The sequence below is a fragment of the Oncorhynchus kisutch genome, linkage group LG14, assembly GCF_002021735.2.
Source record: "Oncorhynchus kisutch isolate 150728-3 linkage group LG14, Okis_V2, whole genome shotgun sequence".
Taxonomy (NCBI): Eukaryota; Metazoa; Chordata; class Actinopteri; order Salmoniformes; family Salmonidae; genus Oncorhynchus; species Oncorhynchus kisutch.
Window position 1 is genome coordinate 87,740,663 of NC_034187.2, and position 24,592 is coordinate 87,765,254.

The window sequence follows — 24,592 nt, forward strand, 5'->3', positions numbered from 1 at the left end:
GCACTATATATGGACTAGAGTGCCATAGGGCTCTGGTCTAAGGTAGTGCACTATGTAGGGTATAGGGTGCCATAGGGCTCTGGTCTAAAGTAGTGCACTATATATGGACTAGAGTGCCATAGGGCTCTGGTCTAAAGTAGTGCACTATGTAGGGAATAGAGTGCCATCTGGGATGCAACCTGGGGATCAATACATCACTTTATACTCTTTTTCGACTTTGGCCGGAGCTGTCCAGAGCGCCTCCAATTCTTGAGGAACTGCGTACAGTCTCCTTTATGAAACAAAAGTGGCCCGGATTCACACACAGTGGCAAAAAAATGGTTGATCAAAGTGGACTGGGATCTGTATTGAATAGCAGTGGAGAGTGCATTCATATCTTGATTCCACTTTGTTCAATCCACACACACACACACCAGTAGACTGTTGGAGATGGAGACATTTCACCAGCAGGTGTTCTGATAGGCTAACTAAATAGCTAACGAAATAGACAAAATGTTGCTCGTTAACTGTTTAGCTACAGAGTTAAGCATTAATGTCACGGACTCATTGTCACCTGTCCACCGACACTGTTATGGGAAACCTGGGACTACCTCTATTAAATCACAAGGATACGTCATAAGAACATTTTAAGAATAGCCTAATTGACAAATTGCTTTCACGCTGAGCATAGATCTCCCAAGAGACATGAATATTTGAGGCTTTGTAAGGTTATAGATCAACATGTCTTAGTTAGCTACCTTGAAGTATTATCCATGTTTTTGCCGATTCTATGAATGAAGGAATTCATTAAAACAAAGTTTTTGGATGTGGGCAGAACTGAAGAAGCGTGTGCGAGCAAGGAGGCCTACAAACCTGACTCAGTTACACCAGCTCTGTCAGGAGGAATGGGCCTAAATTCACCCAACTTACTGTGGGAAGCTTGTGGAAGGCTACCCGAAACGTTTGACCCAAGTTAAACAATTTAAAGGCAATGCTACCAAAAACTAATTGAGTGTATGTAAACTTCTGACCCACTGGGAATGTGATGAAAGAAATAAAAGCTGAAATAAGCCATTCTCTCTACTCTTATTCTGACATTTCACATTCTTAAAATAAAGTGGTGATCCTAACTGACCTAAGACAGGGAATTTTTACTAGGATTAAATGTCAGGAATTGTGAAAAACTGAGTTTAAATGTAGTTGGCTAAGGTGTATGTAAACTTCCGACTTCAACTGTAAGTCATGGAAAAGTCACGACGAGTCTTGGAGAAGTCACGATAAGTCTTGGTAAAGTCACAACGAGTCATGGAAAAGTCACGATAAGTCATGGTAAAGTCACGATGAGTCTTGGTAAAGTCACGACGAGTCATGGAAAAGTCACGATAAGTCATGGTAAAGTCACGATGAGTCTTGGTAAAGTCACGACGAGTCATGGTAAAGTCACGATAAGTCTTGGTAAAGTCACGATGAGTCTTGGTAAAGTCACGATAAGTCTTGGTAAAGTCACGATAAGTCATGGTAAAGTCACGATAAGTCTTGGTAAAGTCACGATAAGTCATGGTAAAGTCACGACGAGTCATGGAAAAGTCACGATACGTCTTGGTAAAGTCACAGCGAGTCATGGTAAAGTCACAATACGTTGTGGTAAAGTCACAACGAGTCATGGTAAAGTCACGATACGTCGTGGTAAAGTCACGACGAGTCATGGAGAAGTCCTGAAATTCCATCTGTCAAACTGTGTATGAACCCTTGACAATAATCAGAGGTCTCTGTAGCATATTGTCATTTGGGAATATCTGTGAATGGATCAACTTGAAAAAGAAACAGCCCAAGTCAAGAACTGAGAACCACACACACAGCCTTTGCCTTATTAGCCTGGTCCCAGACTTGAGAACCACACACACAGTCTTTGCCTTATTAGCCTGGTCCCAGATCGGTTTGTGCTGTCTTGCCAAACTCATATGATCACTGTCGTTGGCAAGACTGCACAACACATTTATTAAGCGTCTCAGTGTAGGAGTGCTGTTTTGCCTTTTCGATTATAAGGATTGGACAAGGGAGACCTTATCCTAGACCAGCACTACCACTCTGAGATACTTTATGAATACAGGCTAGTCTCTAATAGGCCAGAAGGTACTGACTGCTGCTCAGAGGGCATACTGATTGGCCACATACGAGGAAGGCGTTTCCACAGTGGCCACAGACCACCCTCGTGCCCTCAGGCTGGACTGGCAGGGCTGGCTGGGCCGGCTGCTCCTCTGGAATCACCATCACCGGGCTCAGGTTGATGATGCGTCTGCTGTAGGGGGCGGGGCACACAGAGGGGGAGGGGTTACCATACAGTAGTGATGGATCGTTTTTGTTTACCCATGTTTCCCAGGTAAGTGGTACTATTGTCAGTTGGTTACTGATGGTCAGTTTGTTATTGGATTCATGGTCTTGAACATTTCCGTATGCAACAACATCCATCAGGCTGTTTTAAAAAGGCTACCAGGATTTCACTTTGGCTGTTTCTTAGAACATTTCTGAAAACATCCTCTCCAGGTGCAAGCAAGGGTTCATCTACTGGACTCTAGACCAGCAAGGGTTCATCTGCTGGACTCTAGACCAGCAAGGGTTCATCTGCTGGACTCTAGACCAGCAAGGGTTCATCTGCTGGACTCTAGACCAGCAAGGGTTCATCTGCTGGACTCTAGACCAGCAAGGGTTCATCTGCTGGACTCTAGACCAGCAAGGGTTCATCTACTGGACTCTAGACCAGCAAGGGTTCATCTACTGGACTCCAGACCAGCAAGGGTTCATCTACTGGACTCTAGACCAGCAAGGGTTCATCTGCTGGACTCTAGACCAGCAAGGGTTCATCTGCTGGACTCTAGACCAGCAAGGGTTCATCTGCTGGACTCTAGACCAGCAAGGGTTCATCTGCTGGACTCTAGACTGGGCAAGGGTTCATCTGCTGGACTAAAGACCAGCAAGGGTTCATCTGCTGGACTCTAGACCAGCAAGGGTTCATCTGCTGGACTCTAGACCAGCAAGGGTTAATCTGCTGGACTCTAGACCAGCAAGGGTTAATCTGCTGGACTTTAGACCAGCAAGGGTTCATCTGCTGGACTTTAGACCAGCAAGGGTTCATCTGCTGGACTTTAGACCAGCAAGGGTTCATCTGCTGGACTCTAGACCAGCAAGGGTTTATCTACTGGACTGTGGTGGGGCATCCTATCACCTACCAGTTGGGTCTGGGGCATCCTATGACCTACCAGTTGGGTCTGGGGCATCCTATCACCTACCAGTTGGGTCTGGGGCATCCTATCACCTACCAGTTGGGTCTGGGGCATCCTATCACCTACCAGTTGGGTCTGGGGCATCCTATCACCTACCAGTTGGGTCTGGGGCATCCTATCCTCCTAGATGAGTCTTTGCAGATGAGGAGGCAGTTACAGGGACAGCGTACATACTTCTTCCCAGTCGGTGGGTTTTTGATAGGCTGAAAGAAAGAAACCATTTAAATCCATTTGAAATCATTTCATTGCTAGTAAATTACACAGTAAAATCACATAATAAAAACACAATAACACTGTCACGTGTAATCCCTCTCCGGACTCTAGGTCACCAGGCTGCTCCTTATGGCACACACCATCGTTACACGTACCTACGGGGCGTCAGACTCACCTGGACCCCATCACGTCCCTGATTACCTTCCATATATGTATATACACACACACACACACACACACACACACACACACACACACACACACACACACACACACACACACACACACACACACACACACACACACACACACACACACATATATATGGAGTCCAGGTGGGTCTGACGCTGCGTGTAACGATGGTGGGAGGGATATCTGTCACTCCCTTTGGTTCCTTCCCAGGGGTCACTGTTTCTGTTTCCTGTCTGTGTTCTGTTAGTGTTTCCTGTCTGTGTTCTGTTAGTGTTTCCTGTCTGTGTTCTGTTAGTGTTTCCTGTCTGTGTTCTGTTAGTGTTTCCTGTCTGTGTTCTGTTAGTGTTTCCTGTCTGTGTTCTGTTCCATTTATTTTATTAAAACACTCCCTGAACTTACTTCCCAACTCTTATTAGAGTCTCGTTACAAACACTCTTATTCACAGGAGACACACCCAATTCCATTCCAATTAGTTGGTCATTTTGCTGAGTCATGTCCCTGGATTCTTGTGTTACAAGCCCTGGTTGAGTTTCGACAGAGCAGAGCACGGCAGTATTAGACTGCTACTAACACCGTCTTGTTGAGGGGTCAGCCTCGGCACGCACGGATCGACTGACTGACTATTTGATCCGTCTCAGCTGAGACGACTGAGGAAACTACTGGCTGTGGTACTGTGGGTCCACGCTGTCGTAGAAGAAGGAACAATCTTTATAGCCTCGTAAAAAACCAGACTGAAACACCGCACTCACAATTTGTTTCACTTCACTTCTGGTACGCGAAACAGAAATTGAGCTAGCAACATCTGTCTGGTTTAAACGAGGCTACAATCTTTAGTCCACTCGTGTAACAACAAACCCCAGCTCAACTCCATGACTATGCAGTTGTAGAGTAGTTACTACATTCGTATGTAATAGCATGTTAATAACAGTGTTATTAATCTGTTAGACACTAAGACTGTATCGCAAGTGCAAAGAAAAACTCCAAATTAAGCACGTAGAGCAGAACTGGGCCAATACCCCCTCCTCATTCGAATAGAAAAAAGAGCCATCAAATTTTACAACCATCTAAAAACAAGTGACCCCAAAACATTCCATCACACAGCTCTACAATGTCATGAGATGAAACAAGAGAAGAGTCCCCTCAGCCAGCTGGTTCTGAGGCTCAGTTCACTAACCCAAACCAACCCCATAGAGCCTCAGGACAGCACTCAGCCAGCTGGTTCTGAGGCTCAGTTCACCAACCCAAACCAACCCCATAGAGCCTCAGGACAGCATTCAGCCAGCTGGTTCTGAGGCTCAGTTCACTAACCCAAACCAACCCCATAGAGCCTCAGGACAGCACTCAGCCAGCTGGTTCTGAGGCTCAGTTCACCAACCCAAACCAACCCCATGGAGCCTCAGGACAACACTCAGCCAGCTGGTTCTGAGGCTCAGTTCACCAACCCAAACCAACCCCATAGACCCTCAGGACAGCATTCAGCCAGCTGGTTCTGAGGCTCAGTTCACCAACCCAAACCAACCCCATAGACCCTCAGGACAGCATTCAGCCAGCTGGTTCTGAGGCTCAGTTCACCAACCCAAACCAACCCCATAGAGCCCCAGGACAGCACTCAGCCAGCTGGTTCTGAGGCTCAGTTCACCAACCCAAACCAACCCCATAGAGCCCCAGGACAGCACTCAGCCAGCTGGTTCTGAGGCTCAGTTCACCAACCCAAACCAACCCCATAGAGCCTCAGGACAACACTCAGCCAGCTGGTTCTGAGGCTCAGTTCACCAACCCAAACCAACCCCATAGAGCCTCAGGACAACACTCAGCCAGCTGGTTCTGAGGCTCAGTTCACCAACCCAAACCAACCCCATAGAGCCTCAGGACAGCACTCAGCCAGCTGGTTCTGAGGCTCAGTTCACCAACCCAAACCAACCCCATAGAGCCTCAGGACAACACTCAGCCAGCTGGTTCTGAGGCCCAGTTCACCAACCCAAACCAACCCCATAGAGCCTCAGGACAGCATTCAGCCAGCTGGTTCTGAGGCTCAGTTCACCAACCCAAACCAACCCCATAGAGCCTCAGGACAGCATTCAGCCAGCTGGTTCTGAGGCTCAGTTCACCAAACCAACCCCATAGAGTCTCAGGACAGCACTCAGCCAGCTGGTTCTGAGGCTCAGTTCACCAACCCAAACCAACCCCATAGAGCCTCAGGACAACACTCAGCCAGCTGGTTCTGAGGCTCAGTTCACCAACCCAAACCAACCCCATAGAGTCTCAGGACAACACTCAGCCAGCTGGTTCTGAGGCTCAGTTCACCAACCCAAACCAACCCCATAGAGTCTCAGGACAGCATTCAGCCAGCTGGTTCTGAGGCTCAGTTCCCTAACCCAAACCAACCCCATAGAGCCTCAGGACAGCATTCAGCCAGCTGGTTCTGAGGCTCAGTTCACCAAACCAACCCCATAGAGCCTCAGGACAACACTCAGCCAGCTGGTTCTGAGGCTCAGTTCACCAAACCAACCCCATAGAGCCTCAGGACAACACTCAGCCAGCTGGTTCTGAGGCTCAGTTCACCAAACCAACCCCATAGAGCCTCAGGACAGCACTCAGAAAATCTGGCCCAAACAAATCATCACAAAACAAAACAAAAATATATCATATTGGAAAGACACCACACCACAACAAAGTAAACTTCAATGCTATTTGTCTCTAAACAGACAGTACATGGTGGCAGACTATCTGACCACTGTGACTGATAGAAAACTGAAGAAACACTGACTAGGTACAGACTCAGTGAGCACAGTCTGGCTATAGAGACCGGTCTGGCTGCCCAGAGAGGACAGGCTGGCTGTAGAGACCGGTCGTCACAGACAAACCTGGCTGCCCAGAGAGGACAGTCTGGCTATAGAGACCGGTCGTCACAGACAAACCTGGCTGCCCAGAGAGCACAGTCTGGCTATAGAGACCGGTCGTCACAGACAAACCTGGCTGCCCAGAGAGCACAGTCTGGCTATAGAGACCGGTCGTCACAGACAAACCTGGCTGCCCAGAGAGGACAGTCTGGCTATAGAGACCGGTCGTCACAGACAAACCTGGCTGCCCAGAGAGGACAGTCTGGCTATAGAGACCGGTCGTCACAGACAAACCTGGCTGCCCAGAGAGGACAGTCTGAATATAGAGACCGGTCGTCACAGACAAACCTGGCTGCCCAGAGAGAACAGTCTGGCTATAGAGACCGGTCGTCACAGACAAACCTGGCTGCCCAGAGAGGACAGTCTGGCTATAGAGACCGGTCGTCACAGACAAACCTGGCTGCCCAGAGAGGACAGTCTGGCTATAGAGACCGGTCGTCACAGACAAACCTGGCTGCCCAGAGAGGACAGTCTGGCTATAGAGACCGGTCGTCACAGACAAACCTGGCTGCCCAGAGAGGACAGTCTGGCTATAGAGACCGGTCGTCACAGACAAACCTGGCTGCCCAGAGAGGACAGTCTGGCTATAGAGAATGGACGTCACAGACAAACCTGGCTGCCCAGAGAGGACAGGCTGTGCTCACTCTGCTCCAGGGGAGAGGTAGAGACAGAGCTGCATTTCCTATTACACTGTGACAAATACTCAGACCTAAGAGAATATTTAGAGACCAGTGAAGCAACAGTAGGATGAGAATTGACAAAGCAGTAGAATCATCATCAGTAGCAGTAGGGAGTCTGCATGGTCTCACCACAAACACACATACACACACACAAGTGCAGTTGAGTCTTACCGTGGCCTCGTTGCACACAGTACATTTCACCACGTGCTGATGAAGCTTGCCATCCAGGTTAATGAGAGACTGACACACCCGGCAGTTGATGACGGGTACCCCCCCTGGGTCGGGACTGGCAATGGCTGTGTAGGGGGGAGGGAGTTCAGCTGGAAGGGAGAGACACAGACACACCTGGTTTAATGACCCATTAGATACAGTTGAAGTCAGAAGTTTACATACACTGATGTTGGAGTCATTAAAACTAATTTTTCAACCACTCCACAAACTTCTTGTTAACAAACTATAGTTTTGGCAAGTTGGTTAGGACATCAACTTTGTGCGTGACAAGTAATTTTTCCAACAATTGTTTACAGACAGATTATTTCACTTATAATTCACTGTATCACAATTCCAGTGGGTCAGAAGTTTACATACACTAAGTTGACTGTGCCTTTAAACAGCTTGGAATATTCCAGAAAATGATGTCATGGATTTAGAAGCTTTTGATAGGCTGGTTCACATCCCTTGAGTCAATCGGAGGTGCACCTGCGGGTGTATTTTTGCTTGACATTTGAACCAGCGACCCTTCGGTTACTGGCCCATTGCTCTTAACCACTAGGCTGCCTTGATGTAATGACATCGTACACAATTTCATGTTTTTAGGCCTACAGACAAGGCCCTGCTTTCACTTCCATTTTCTTTAAGGTCGACCTGGGAGATGAGTGAAAATAAAGCTGGGTCAGTTGACAGCCAAAGGGAGTTACTTCCTGATGTCAATACACCCCCCCCCCCCCCTCCTCTGTTTGGGTCAAAAAGCAGAACTGACCTATTTATTTTTAATACCTTTATTTAACAAGTCAGTTAAGAAAACATTCTTATTTACAATGACATTCATATCACAGAGCTAGGCTATATATCACAGAGCTAGGCTATATATCACAGAGCTAGGCTATATATCACAGAGCTAGGCTATATATCACAGAGCTAGGCTATATATCACAGAGCTAGGCTATATATCACAGAGCTAGGCTATATATCACAGAGCTAAGGCTATATATCACAGAGCTAGGCTATATATCACAGAGCTAGGCTATATATCACAGAGCTAGGCTATATATCACAGAGCTAAGGCTATATATCACAGAGCTAGGCTATATATCACAGAGCTAGGCTATATATCACAGAGCTAAGCTATATTTCACAGAGCTAGGCTATATATCACAGAGCTAAGCTATATATCACAGAGCTAGGCTATATATCACAGAGCTAGGCTATATATCACAGAGCTAAGCTATATATCACAGAGCTAGGCTATATATCACAGAGCTAGGCTATATATCACAGAGCTAGGCTATATATCACAGAGCTAGGCTATATATCACAGAGCTAGGCTATATATCACAGAGCTAGGCTATATATCACAGAGCTAGGCTATATATCACAGAGCTAGGCTATATATCACAGAGCTAGGCTATATATCACAGAGCTAGGCTATATATCACAGAGCTAGGCTATATATCACAGAGCTAGGCTATATATCACAGAGCTAGGCTATATATCACAGAGCTAGGCTATATATCACAGAGCTAGGCTATATATCACAGAGCTAGGCTATATATCACAGAGCTAGGCTATATATCACAGAGCTAGGCTATATATCACAGAGCTAGGCTATATATCACAGAGCTAGGCTATATATCACAGAGCTAGGCTATATATCACAGAGCTAGGCTATATATCACAGAGCTAGGCTATATATCACAGAGCTAGGCTATATATCACAGAGCTAGGCTATATATCACAGAGCTAGGCTTATATATATATATATATACACACTGCTCAAAAAAATAAAGGGAACACTAAAATAACACATCCTAGATCAAATGAATGAAATATTCTTATTAAATACTTTTTTCTTTACGTAGTTGAATGTGCTGACAACAAAATCACACACAAAGTATCAATGGAAATCAAATGTATCAACCCTTGGAGGTCTGGATTTGGAGTCACACTCAAAATTAAAGTGGAAAACCACACTCCTCCTGCACGGTGTTGGGCTGTAAGCACAACCCCCACCTGTGGACGTCGGGCCCTCATACCACCCTCGTGGAGTCTGTTTCTGACCGTATGAGCAGACACATGCACATTTGTGGCCTGCTGGAGGTCATTTTGCAGGGCTCTGGCAGTGCTCCTCCTTGCACAAAGGCGGAGGTAGTGGAGGTAGTGGTCCTGCTGCTGGGTTGTTGCCCTCCTACGGCCTCCTCCACGTCTCCTGATGTACTGGCCTGTCTCCTGGTAGCGCCTCCATGCTCTGGACACTACGCTGACAGACACAGCAAACCTTCTTGCCACAGCTTGCATTGACTGTGTATATACAGTGTGTGTATACAAAAAAGTTTGAAATATCCAATAAATTTCGTTCCACTTCATGATTGTGTCCCACTTGTTGTTGATTCTTCACAAAAAAATACAGTTTTATATCTTTATGTTTGAAGCCTGAAATGTGGCAAAAGGTCGCAAAGTTCAAGGGGGCCGAATACTTTCGCAAGGCACTGTATATCACAGAGCTAGGCTATATATCTCACAGAGCTAGGCTATATATCACAGAGCCAGGCTATATATCACAGAGCCAGGCTATATATCACAGAGCTAGGCTATATATCACAGAGCTAGGCTATATATCACAGAGCTAGGCTATATATCACAGAGCTAGGCTATATATCACAGAGCTAGGCTATATATCACAGAGCTAGGCTATATATCACAGAGCTAGGCTATATATCACAGAGCCAGGCTATATATCACAGAGCTAGGCTATACATCACAGAGCTAGGCTATATATCACAGAGCTAGGCTATATATCACAGAGCTAGGCTATATATCACAGAGCTAGGCTATATATCACAGAGCTAGGCTATATATCACAGAGCTAGGCTATATATCACAGAGCTAGGCTATATATCACAGAGCTAGGCTATATATCACAGAGCTAGGCTATATATCACAGAGCTAGGCTATATATCACAGAGCCAGGCTATATACAGTGCCTTGCGAAAGTATTCGCCCCCCTTGAACTTTGCGACCTTTTGCCACATTTCAGGCTTCAAACATAAAGATATAAAACTGTATTTTTTTGTGAAGAATCAACAACAAGTGGGACACAATCATGAAGTGGAACGACATTTATTGGATATTTCAAACTTTTTTAACAAATCAAAAACGGAAAAATTGGGCGTGCAAAATTATTCAGCCCCTTTACTTTCAGTGCAGCAAACTCTCTCCAGAAGTTCAGTGAGGATCTCTGAATGATCCAATGTTGACCTAAATGACTAATGATGATAAATACAATCCACCTGTGTGTAATCAAGTCTCCGTATAAATGCACCTGCACTGTGATAGTCTCAGAGGTCCGTTAAAAGCGCAAAGAGCATCATGAAGAACAAGGAACACACCAGGCAGGTCCGAGATACTGTTGTGAAGAAGTTTAAAGCCGGATTTGGATACAAAAAGATTTCCCAAGCTTTAAACATCCCAAGGAGCACTGTGCAAGCGATAATATTGAAATGGAAGGAGTATCAGACCACTGCAAATCTAACAAGACCTGGCCGTCCCTCTAAACTTTCAGCTCATACAAGGAGAAGACTGATCAGAGATGCAGCCAAGAGGCCCATGATCACTCTGGATGAACTGCAGAGATCTACAGCTGAGGTGGGAGACTCTGTCCATAGGACAACAATCAGTCGTATATTGCACAAATCTGGCCTTTATGGAAGAGTGGAAAGAAGAAAGCCATTTCTTAAAGATATCCATAAAAAGTGTTGTTTAAAGTTTGCCACAAGCCACCTGGGAGACACACCAAACATGTGGAAGAAGGTGCTCTGGTCAGATGAAACCAAAATGGAACTTTTTGGCAACAATGCAAAACGTTATGTTTGGCGTAAAAGCAACACAGCTCATCACCCTGAACACACCATCCCCACTGTCAAACATGGTGGTGGCAGCATCATGGTTTGGGCCTGCTTTTCTTCAGCAGGGACAGGGAAGATGGTTAAAATTGATGGGAAGATGGATGGAGCCAAATACAGGACCATTCTGGAAGAAAACCTGATGGAGTCTGCAAAAGACCTGAGACTGGGACGGAGATTTGTCTTCCAACAAGACAATGATCCAAAACATAAAGCAAAATCTACAATGGAATGGTTCAAAAATAAACATATCCAGGTTTTAGAATGGCCAAGTCAAAGTCCAGACCTGAATCCAATCGAGAATCTGTGGAAAGAACTGAAAACTGCTGTTCACAAATGCTCTCCATCCAACCTCACTGAGCTCGAGCTGTTTTGCAAGGAGGAATGGGAAAAAATGTCAGTCTCTCGATGTGCAAAACTGATAGAGACATACCCCAAGCGACTTACAGCTGTAATCGCAGCAAAAGGTGGCGCTACAAAGTATTAATTTAAGGGGGCTGAATAATTTTGCACGGCCAATTTTTCAGTTTTTGATTTGTTAAAAAAGTTTGAAATATCCAATAAATGTCGTTCCACTTCATGATTGTGTCCCACTTGTTGTTGATTCTTCACAAAAAAATACAGTTTTATATCTTTATGTTTGAAGCCTGAAATGTGGCAAAAGGTCGCAAAGTTCAAGGGGCCGAATACTTTCGCAAGGCACTGTATCACAGAGCCAGGATATATATCACAGAGCTAGGCTATATATCACAGAGCTAGGCTATATATCACAGAGCTAGGCTATATATCACAGAGCTAGGCTATATATCACAGAGCTAGGCTATATATCACAGAGCTAGGCTATATATCACAGAGCTAAGCTATATATCACAGAGCTAGGCTATATATCACAGAGCTAGGCTATATATCACAGAGCTAGGCTATATATCACAGAGCTAGGCTATATATCACAGAGCCAGGCTATATACAGTGCCTTGGGAAAGTATTCGCCCCCCTTGAACTTTGCGACCTTTTGCCACATTTCAGGCTTCAAACATAAAGATATAAAACTGTATTTTTTTGTGAAGAATCAACAACAAGTGGGACACAATCATGAAGTGGAACGACATTTATTGGATATTTCAAACTTTTTTAACAAATCAAAAACGGAAAAATTGGGCGTGCAAAATTATTCAGCCCCTTTACTTTCAGTGCAGCAAACTCTCTCCAGAAGTTCAGTGAGGATCTCTGAATGATCCAATGTTGACCTAAATGACTAATGATGATAAATACAATCCACCTGTGTGTAATCAAGTCTCCGTATAAATGCACCTGCACTGTGATAGTCTCAGAGGTCCGTTAAAAGCGCAAAGAGCATCATGAAGAACAAGGAACACACCAGGCAGGTCCGAGATACTGTTGTGAAGAAGTTTAAAGCCGGATTTGGATACAAAAAGATTTCCCAAGCTTTAAACATCCCAAGGAGCACTGTGCAAGCGATAATATTGAAATGGAAGGAGTATCAGACCACTGCAAATCTAACAAGACCTGGCCGTCCCTCTAAACTTTCAGCTCATACAAGGAGAAGACTGATCAGAGATGCAGCCAAGAGGCCCATGATCACTCTGGATGAACTGCAGAGATCTACAGCTGAGGTGGGAGACTCTGTCCATAGGACAACAATCAGTCGTATATTGCACAAATCTGGCCTTTATGGAAGAGTGGAAAGAAGAAAGCCATTTCTTAAAGATATCCATAAAAAGTGTTGTTTAAAGTTTGCCACAAGCCACCTGGGAGACACACCAAACATGTGGAAGAAGGTGCTCTGGTCAGATGAAACCAAAATGGAACTTTTTGGCAACAATGCAAAACGTTATGTTTGGCGTAAAAGCAACACAGCTCATCACCCTGAACACACCATCCCCACTGTCAAACATGGTGGTGGCAGCATCATGGTTTGGGCCTGCTTTTCTTCAGCAGGGACAGGGAAGATGGTTAAAATTGATGGGAAGATGGATGGAGCCAAATACAGGACCATTCTGGAAGAAAACCTGATGGAGTCTGCAAAAGACCTGAGACTGGGACGGAGATTTGTCTTCCAACAAGACAATGATCCAAAACATAAAGCAAAATCTACAATGGAATGGTTCAAAAATAAACATATCCAGGTTTTAGAATGGCCAAGTCAAAGTCCAGACCTGAATCCAATCGAGAATCTGTGGAAAGAACTGAAAACTGCTGTTCACAAATGCTCTCCATCCAACCTCACTGAGCTCGAGCTGTTTTGCAAGGAGGAATGGGAAAAAATGTCAGTCTCTCGATGTGCAAAACTGATAGAGACATACCCCAAGCGACTTACAGCTGTAATCGCAGCAAAAGGTGGCGCTACAAAGTATTAATTTAAGGGGGCTGAATAATTTTGCACGGCCAATTTTTCAGTTTTTGATTTGTTAAAAAAGTTTGAAATATCCAATAAATGTCGTTCCACTTCATGATTGTGTCCCACTTGTTGTTGATTCTTCACAAAAAAATACAGTTTTATATCTTTATGTTTGAAGCCTGAAATGTGGCAAAAGGTCGCAAAGTTCAAGGGGCCGAATACTTTCGCAAGGCACTGTATCACAGAGCCAGGATATATATCACAGAGCTAGGCTATATATCACAGAGCTAGGCTATATATCACAGAGCTAGGCTATATATCACAGAGCTAGGCTATATATCACAGAGCTAGGCTATATATCACAGAGCTAGGCTATATATCACAGAGCTAGGCTATATATCACAGAGCTAGGCTATATATCACAGAGCTAGGCTATATATCACAGAGCTAGGCTATATATCACAGAGCTAAGCTATATATCACAGAGCTAGGCTATATATCACAGAGCTAGGCTATATATCACAGAGCTAAGCTATATATCACAGAGCTAGGCTATATATCACAGAGCTAAGCTATATATCACAGAGCTAGGCTATATATCACAGAGCTAGGCTATATATCACAGAGCTAAGCTATATATCACAGAGCTAGGCTATATATCACAGAGCTAGGCTATATATCACAGAGCTAGGCTATATATATATATAAAAAGGATAAAGCCAGTAGTTCTGAACTCACTTCCCTCATGGAACTAACACACAACCAGATTAAATACACCTCATGGAACTAACACAGGACCAGATTAAATACACCTCATGGAACTAACACACAACCAGATTAAATACACCTCATGGAACTAACACAGGACCAGATTAAATACACCTCTGGAACTAACACAGGACCAGATTAAATACACCTCTGGAACTAACACAGGACCAGATTAAATACACCTCTGGAACTAACACAGGACCAGATTAAATACACCTCTGGAACTAACACAGGACCAGATTAAATACACCTCTGGAACTAACACAGGACCAGATTAAATACACCTCTGGAACTAACACAGGACCAGATTAAATACACCTCTGGAACTAACACAGGACCAGATTAAATACACCTCTGGAACTAACACAGGACCAGATTAAATACACCTCATGGAACTAACACAGGACCAGATTAAATACACCTCATGGAACTAACACAGGACCAGATTAAATACACCTCTGGAACTAACACAGGACCAGATTAAATACACCTCTGGAACTAACACAGGACCAGATTAAATACACCTCTGGAACTAACACAGGACCAGATTAAATACACCTCTGGAACTAACACAGGACCAGATTAAATACACCTCTGGAACTAACACAGGACCAGATTAAATACACCTCTGGAACTAACACAGGACCAGATTAAATACACCTCATTGAACTAACACAGGACCAGATTAAATACACCTCTGGAACTAACACAGGACCAGATTAAATACACCTCTGGAACTAACACAGGACCAGATTAAATACACCTCTGGAACTAACACAGGACCAGATTAAATACACCTCTGGAACTAACACAGGACCAGATTAAATACACCTCTGGAACTAACACAGAACCAGATTAAATACACCTCTGGAACTAACACAGGACCAGATTAAATACACCTCTGGAACTAACACAGGACCAGATTAAATACACCTCTGGAACTAACACAGGACCAGATTAAATACACCTCTGGAACTAACACAGGACCAGATTAAATACACCTCTGGAGTGCAGATTCAGGTGTTTACATGTCCTAATAATATGACAGATTGCTCAGGGAAAAAAAAACAGGTGCTTTAATATTCATACGCTTACTTCGATTTTGCCCTTTGGCCGATTAAGATAAGCAGTGTAAAGAGGGCACATGACTAATCTGCCTACTAATCAGTTCACCATCGAATGATTACTGTGCATGTAAACATACTTTTGAGGTTTTAGAAGTGCATTCAATTCGGTGATTCAACGACGCTCTCTAGGAATCTTGTCTGTCCTCTCACTGAGGAGTACAGCTGTGTACTGACTATTCTAGAGTAGTACAAAAACCTTCAACTAAACCAGTCCAGGTAACCAGAGGTGGCAGGTAGACTAGTGGTTAGAGGGGGGAGGCAGGTAGACTAGTGGCTAGAGGGGGGGGGTGGGGGGGCAGGTAGACTAGTGGCTAGAGGGGGGGGGGGGGGGGGGGGGGGGGGAAGTAGGTAGCCTGGTGGTTAGAGCGGGGGGGGGGAGCAGGTAGCCTAGTGGTTAGAGGGGGGCGGCAGGTAGCCTAGTGGTTAGAGGGGGGCGGCAGGTAGCCTAGTGGTTAGAGGGGGGCGGCAGGTAGCCTAGTGGTTAAAGGGGGGCGGCAGGTAGCCTAGTGGTTAGAGGGGGGCGGCAGGTAGCCTAGTGGTTAGAGGGGGGCGGCAGGTAGCCTAGTGGTTAGAGGGGGGCGGCAGGTAGCCTAGTGGTTAGAGGGGGGCGGCAGGTAGCCTAGTGGTTAGAGGGGGGCAGGTAGCCTAGTGGTTAGAGGGGGGCAGGTAGCCTAGTGGTTAGAGGGGGGCGGCAGGTAGCCTAGTGGTTAGAGGGGGGCGGCAGGTAGCCTAGTGGTTAGAGGGGGGCAGGTAGCCCAGTGGTTAGAGGGGGGCAGGTAGCCCAGTGGTTAGAGGGGGGCAGGTAGCCCAGTGGTTAGAGGGGGGCAGGTAGCCCAGTGGTTAGAGGGGGGCGGCAGGTAGCCTAGTGGTTAGAGGGGGGCGGCAGGTAGCCTAGTGGTTAGAGCTTTGGACTAGTAACCGAAAGATTGCAAGATTGAATCCCGAGCTGACAAGGTCGTTCTGCCCCTGAACAGACTGTTCCCCCAGTAGGCCGTCGTTGAAAATAAGAATATGTTCTTAACTGAAAGGTATTTATTAATCAAACCCACCCCACCGACAGACTAGAACCCAGTCCAGCTCTTTGACCAGGGCTAATCCCTGTTCCACATTGGATGATAGAGGTTTGTCGTCAAATACAACCCAATAAACCAAGAGAATTAGCCATAACACAGAGTTCAGGTTTTACCTTGTCTTTACCAGAAACACAGAGAGACTGCTTTCAATATACGCTGGGAATGTGTGACAGCTTCTGGATCAATTTCGTTTGACATTTTTGTCATAGTAGTCAAGAGCAAATGAAAAGTCCAGTCAGAAACAGTATAGGACTGGATCCAGGAAATAAGCAGGACAAGCAGGTCACTTTCCCAGCGTATTAGAGGTCATTAGAGTCCACCGTTTCAATGTTTACTGTTAATTCTGTGGTGAAACATGGATTAGACATCAGATTTAAATGCCATGGTGTACAAAGGTGAGTAACAATGGTCATTCAGTTTCTCCATTATATGGCCGTTGACTGGCTGTGTCGTCCAGAACGTAGGGGTATTATGGGCTGTGGTCCAGAACGTAGGGGTATTATGGGCTGTCGTCCAGAACGTAGGGGTATTATGGGCTGTCGTCCAGAACGTAGGGGTATTATGGGCTGTTGTCCAGAACGTAGGGGTATTATGGGCTGTCGTCCAGAACGTAGGGGTATTATGGGCTGTCGTCCAGAACGTAGGGGTATTATGGGCTGTTGTCCAGAACGTAGGGGTATTATGGGCTGTTGTCCAGAACGTAGGGGTATTATGGGCTGTCGTCCAGAACGTAGGGGTATTATGGGCTGTGTCGTTCAGAACGTAGGGGTATTATGGGCTGTCGTCCAGAACGTAGGGGTATTATGGGCTGTCGTCCAGAACGTAGGGGTATTATGGGCTGTTGTCCAGAACGTAGGGGTATTATGGGCTGTGTCGTCCAGAACGTAGGGGTATTATGGGCTGTTGTCCAGAACGTAGGGGTATTATGGGCTGTCGTCCAGAACGTAGGGGTATTATGGGCTGTCGTCCAGAACGTAGGGGTATTATGGGCTGTCGTCCAGAACGTAGGGGTATTATGGGCTGTCGTCCAGAACGTAGGGGTATTATGGGCTGTCGTCCAGAACGTAGGGGTATTATGGGCTGTGTCGTCCAGAACGTAGGGGTATTACAGTAGAGAGGCTATATACAGTAGAGGGGCTATATACAGTAGAGGCTATATACAGTAGAGAGGCTATATACAGTAGAGAGGCTATATACAGTAGAGAGGCTATATACAGTAGAGGGGCTATATACAGTAGAGAGGCTATATACAGTAGAGAGGCTATATACAGTAGAGAGGTTATATACAGTAGACAGGCTATATACAGTAGACAGGCTATATACAGTAGAGAGGCTATATACAGTAGAGAGGCTATATACAGTAGAGAGGCTATATACAGTAGAGGGGCTATATACAGTAGAGAGGCTATATACAGTAGAGAGGTTATATACAGTAGAGGGGCTATATACAGTAGAGAGGCTATAGACAGTAGAGAGGTTATATACAGTAGAGAGGCTATATACAGTAGAGGGGCTATATACAGTAGAGAGGCTATATACAGTAGAGAGGCTATATACAGTAGAGAGGCTATATACAGTAGAGAGGCTATATACAGTAGAGAGGTTATATACAGTAGAGAGGCTATATACAGTAGAGAGGCTATATACAGTAGAGAGGCTATATACAGTAGTGGGGCTATATACAGTAGTGGGGCTATATACAGTAGAGAGGTCATATACAGTAGAGAGGCTATATACAGTAGAGAGGCTATATACAGTAGAGAGGCCATATACAGTAGAGAGGCCATATACAGTAGAGAGGCCATATACAGTAGAGAGGCCATATACAGTAGAGAGGCTATATACAGTAGAGAGGCTATATACAGTAGAGAGGCTATATACAGTAGAGAGGCTATATACAGTAGAGGCTACATACAGTAGAGAGGCTATATACAGTAGAGAGGCTATATACAGTAGAGAGGCTATATACAGTAGAGAGGTCATATACAGTAGAGAGGTCATATACAGTAGAGAGGTCATATACAGTAGAGAGGCCATATACAGTAGTGAGGCTATATACAGTAGTGAGGCTATATACAGTAGAGAGGCTATATACAGTAGAGAGGCTATATACAGTAGAGAGGCTATATACAGTAGAGAGGCTATATACAGTAGAGGCTACATACAGTAGAGAGGCTATATACAGTAGAGAGGCTATATACAGTAGAGAGGCTATATACAGTAGAGAGGTCATATACAGTAGAGAGGTCATATACAGTAGAGAGGTCATATACAGTAGAGAGGCCATATACAGTAGTGAGGCTATATACAGTAGTGAGGCTATATAGAGTAGAGAGGATATATACAGTAGAGGCTATATACAGTATAGGGGCTATATACAGTAGAGAGGCTACAGACAGTAGAGAGGCTGTATACAGTAGAGGGGCAATATACAGTAGAGAGGCTACATACAGGCACCGGTTATTCAGGCTGTTGAGGTAGTATGTACATGTAGATATGGTTAAAGTGACTATGCATATATGATGAACAGAGAGTAGCAGTAGCGTAAAACAGGGGTTGGTGGGTGGTGGGACACAATGCAGATAGCCCGGTTAGCCAATGTGCGGGAGCACTGGTTGGTCGGCCCAAATGAGGTAGTATGTACATGAATGTATAGTTAAAGTGACTATGCATATACACTGCTCAAAAAAATAAATGGAACACTTAAACAACACAATGTAACTCCAAGTCAATCACACTTCTGTGAAATCAAACTGTCCACTTAGGAAGCAACACTGATTGACAATACATTTCACATGCTGTTGTGCAAATGGAATAGACAACAGGTGGAAATTATAGGCAATTAGCAAGACACCCCCAATAAAGTCGTGGTTCTGCACTTGGTGACCACAGACCACTTCTCAGTTCCTATGCTTCCTGGCTGATGTTTTGGTCACTTTTGAATGCTGGCGGTGCTTTCACTCTAGAGGTAGCATGAGACGGAGTCTACAACCCACACAAGTGGTTCAGGTAGTGCAGCTCATCCAGGATGGGACATTAATGCGAGCTGTGGCAAGAAGGTTTGCTGTGTCTGTCAGCGTAGTGTCCAGAGCATGGAGGCGCTACCAGGAGACAGGCCAGTACATCAGGAGACATGGAGGAGGCAGTAGGAGGGCAACAACCCAGCAGCAGGACCGCTACCTCCGCCTTTGTGCAAGGAGGAGCAGGAGGAGCACTGCCAGAGCCCTGCTAAATGACCTCCAGCAGGCCACAAATGTGCATGTGTCTGCTCATACGGTCAGAAACAGACTCCATGAGGGTGGTATGAGGGCCCGGCGTCCACAGGTGGGGGTTGTGCTTACAGCCCAACACCGTGCAGGAGGTTTGGCATTTGCCAGAGAACACCAAGATTGATTCGCCACTGGCGCCCTGTGCTCTTCACAGATGAAAGCAGGTTCACACTGAGCACATGTGACAGTCTGGAGACGCCGTGGAGAACGTTCTGCTGCCTGCAACATCCTCCAGCATGACCAGTTTGGCGGTGGGTCAGTCATGGTGTGGTGTCATTTCTTTGGGGGGCCGCACAGCCCTCTATGTGCTCACCAGAGGTAGCCTGACTGCCATTAGGTACCGAGATGAGATCATCAGACCCCTTGTGAGACCATATGCTGGTGCGGTTGGCCCTGGGTTCCTCCTAATGCAAGACAATGCTAGACCTCATGTGGCTGGAGTGTGTCAGCAGTTCCTGCAAGAGGAAGGCATTGATGCTATGGACTGGCCCGCCCGTTCCCCAGACCTGAATCCAATTGAGCACATCTGGGACCCCATGTCTCGCTCCATCCACCAACGCCACAGACTGTCCAGGAGTTGGCGGATGCTTTAGTCCAGTTCTGGGAAGAGATCCCTCAGGAGACCATCCGCCACCTCATCAGGAGCATGCCCAGGCGTTGTAGGGAGGTCATACAGGCACGTGGAGGCCACACACACTACTGAGGCTCATTTTGACTTGTTTTAAGGACATTACATCAAAGTTGGATCAGCCTGTAGTGTGGTTTTCCAAGAATATTTAATTCCTTCAGATCTAGGATGTGTTATTTTAGTGTTCCCTTTTTTGAGCAGTGTATGATAAACAGAGAGCAGCAGCAGCGTAAAGAAGGGTTGGGGAGGCACACCATGCAAATAGTCCGGGTAGCCATTTGGTTACCTGTTCATGAGTCTTATGGCTTGGGGGTAAAAACTGTTGAGAAGCCTTTTTGTCCTAGACTTGGCACTCCGGTACCGCTTGCCATGCTGTAGTAGAGAGAACAGTCTATGACTGGGGTGGCTGGGGTCTTTTTTTAGGGCCTTCCTTTGACACCACCTGGTATAGAGGTCCTGGATGACAGGAAGCTTAGCCCCAGTGATGTACTGGGCCGTACGCACTACCCTCTGAAGTGCCTTGCGGTCAGAGGCCGAGCAATTGCCGTACCAGACAGTGATGCAACCAGTCAAGATGCTCTCTGTTGCAGCTGTAGAACCTTTGAGGATCTCAGGACCCATGCCAAATAGTTTTTAGTTTCCTGAGGCGGAATAGGTTTTGTTGTGTCCTCTTCACGACTGTCTTGGTGTGTTTGGACCATTCTAGTTTGTTGTTGATGTGGACACCAAGGATCTTGAATCTCTCGGGTGCGCACCTGGTGCTAACGAGCTATACATGCTAAAGTCTAACCTCTAAATATGAATTTAAAGTCCAAATCATGTAACAGTGCACTAAGTGAATTCTCCAAGAAGTTGCTTCTTGATTAATTAGTGTCAAGTATATAGTGTTCTCTCTGCTAGCGCACGGAAAGTCTGGAACCAGCAGGACCCAGAACATTTTCTACACCATAAGGCTGCTAAATAGTTAACCACCCTGGACATCTTCTACACCATAAGGCTGCTAAATAGTTAACCACCCTGGACATCTTCTACACCATAAGGCTGCTAAATAGTTAACCACCCTGGACATCTTCTACACCATAAGGCTGCTAAATAGTTAACCACCCTGGACATCTTCTACACCATAAGGCTGCTAAATAGTTAACCACCCTGAACATCTTCTACACCATAAGGCTGCTAAATAGTTAACCACCCTGAACATCTTCTACACCATAAGGCTGCTAAATAGTTAACCACCCTGAACATCTTCTACACCATAAGGCTGCTAAATAGTTAACCACCCTGAACATCTTCTACACCATAAGGCTGCTAAATAGTTAACCACCCTGAACATCTTCTACACCATAAGGCTGCTAAATAGTTAACCACCCTGGACATCTTCTACACCATAAGGCTGCTAAATAGTTAACCACCCTGGACAATCTACCGGTGGTAAATTCAATTGATTGGACATGATTTGGAAAGGCACACACCTGTCTAATTAACACACCTGTCTAATTAACACACCTGTCTATAAGATCCCACAGCTGACAGTGCATGTCAGAGCAAAAACCAAGCCATGAGGCTGAAAGAATTGTCCGTATGAGAGCCGAGACAGGATGGTGTTGAATCACAGATCTTTGGAAGGGTACCAAAACATTTCTGTCACCCCCCCGCCCCCCCCCCCCACTTTCCCAGGTTGCCAATACTCTTGCTCAAGTTAAAATATCATCTCTCTAATAAAAAAAGGAAGTCACTCCTTGACAAATATTTTGATGTAGGGTGGTGTTTCACCCCCAAGTTGCCCTATAAGTGCATCGAACCCCACTCACAGCCAACAGTTCAGAGTTTACAAATAAATCTGGTAGGAAAGCTGGGATTCCACTCTAACAAAGGCCATTAAAACCTATTTTATTTTGTTTTGTTTTTCGCAATTGTGCATTTGTCTGCTTGTCAGAATGCACTTTTCTCTCGTTATGCCACTCATAATGCACCACCAGAGGACTTTTCTCTCGTTATGCCACTCATAATGCACCACCAGAGGACTTTTCTCTCGTTATGCCACTCATAATGCACCACCAGAGGACTTTTCTCTCGTTATGCCACTCATAATGCACCACCAGAGGACTATTTATCTCACGTAGAACACAACAACAAGCCAACGAGCAGTTTCTCTCTTGTTAAGTCAGTCACTGACAGTCACTCAATTAGCCATGTCAGCCACAGGAGGTAGGTGGAACCTTAATTGGGAAGGACGGACTGGTGGTAATGGCTGGAGCGGAATGATACCAAACACATGGTTCCCATGGTTCCAATGTACACCAAACACATGGTTCCCATGTACACCAAACACATGGTTCCCATGTACACCAAACACATGGTTCCCATGTACACCAAACACAGGGTTCCCATGTACACCAAACACAGGTTTCCCATGTACACCAATCACATGGTTCCCATGTACACCAATCACATGGTTCCCATGTACACCAATCACATGGTTCCCATGTACACCAAACACATGGTTCCCATGTACACCAAACACATGGTTCCCATGTACACCAAACACATGGTTCCCATGTACACCAAACACATGGTTCCCACGGTTCCCATGTACACCAAACACATGGCTCCCATGTACACCAATCACATGGTTCCCATGTACACCAATCACATGGTTCCCATGTACACCAATCACATGGTTCCCATGTACACCAAACACATGGTTCCCATGTACACCAATCACATGGTTCCCATGTACACCAAACACATGGTTCCCATGTACACCAAACACATGGTTCCCACGGTTCCCATGTACACCAAACACATGGCTCCCATGTACACCAATCACATGGTTCCCATGTACACCAATCACATGGTTCCCATGTACACCAATCACATGTACACCAAACACATGGTTCCCATGTACACCAAACACATGGTTCCCATGTACACCAAACACATGGTTCCCACGGTTCCCATGTACACCAAACACATGGCTCCCATGTACACCAATCACATGGTTCCCATGTACACCAAACACATGGTTCCCATGTACACCAAACACATGGTTCCCATGTACACCAAACACATGGTTCCCATGTACACCAAACACATGGTTCCCATGTACACCACACACAGAGTTTCCATGGTTCCTATGTACACCAAACACAGAGTTTCCATGGTTCCCAGCTGTTTGATGCCGTTCCATTCACTCCATTCCAGCCATTATTATGAGCCATCCTCCCCTCAGCAGCCTACACTGATGTCAGCTAACAAGTTTTGGATTGGTAATTAGCAAATGTGTAGTAATCATGGCTGAATACACAGGGGGAGCCCATTGATTTTGTTAGTCACCCTGACCTACAGGGGGAGCCCACTGATTTTGTTAGTCACCCTTTTAATTTTACCTTTATTTTACTAGGCAAGTCAGTTAAGAACAAATTCTTATTTTCAATGACAGCCTGGGAACAGTGGGTTAACTGCCTGTTCAGGGGCAGAACGACAGATTTGTACCTTGTCAGCTCTGGGATTCGAACTTGCAAACTTTCGGTTACTAGTCCAATGCTCTAACCACTAGGCTACCCTGACCTCCAAGGGGGACCCCCAAAAGGCTTGGGCCGTCTCTGGGCCCATGCTCTGGTCAAAAGTAGTGCACCATAATGGGAAAAGGGTTCCAATAAGAATGTAGTCTCTGAGAAAAGGGTTCCAATAAGAATGTAGTCTCTGTGTTCTAACTCTGGACCATAATGGGAAAAGGGTTCCAATAAGAATGTAGTCTCTGTGTTCTAACTCTGGACCATAATGGGAAAAGGGTTCCAATAAGAATGTAGTCTCTGTGTTCTAACTCTGCACCATAATGGGAAAAGAGTTCCAATAAGAATGTAGTCTCTGTGTTCTAACTCTGCACCATAATGGGAAAAGGGTTCCAATAAGAATGTAGTCTCTGTGTTCTAACTCTGCACCATAATGGGAAAAGGGTTCCAATAAGAATGTAGTCTCTGTGTTCTAACTCTGGACCATAAT

General features: G+C 45.5%; 1 protein-coding gene across 1 annotated transcript in view; it reads right to left on the minus strand.

The window, feature by feature from the left end:
• LOC109904365 (type 2 phosphatidylinositol 4,5-bisphosphate 4-phosphatase) overlaps nt 1-24,592 on the minus strand; it is a 34,734-nt gene that overhangs the window by 7,406 nt on the left and 2,736 nt on the right. Inside the window, exons 2-4 of the mRNA XM_031789140.1 lie at nt 7,417-7,565; nt 3,357-3,463; nt 2,155-2,278 (exon numbers count right to left, since the gene is read on the minus strand). Coding sequence (XP_031645000.1) covers nt 2,155-2,278; nt 3,357-3,463; nt 7,417-7,565 — 380 coding nt within the window. The remainder of the gene's footprint in view (nt 1-2,154; nt 2,279-3,356; nt 3,464-7,416; nt 7,566-24,592) is intronic.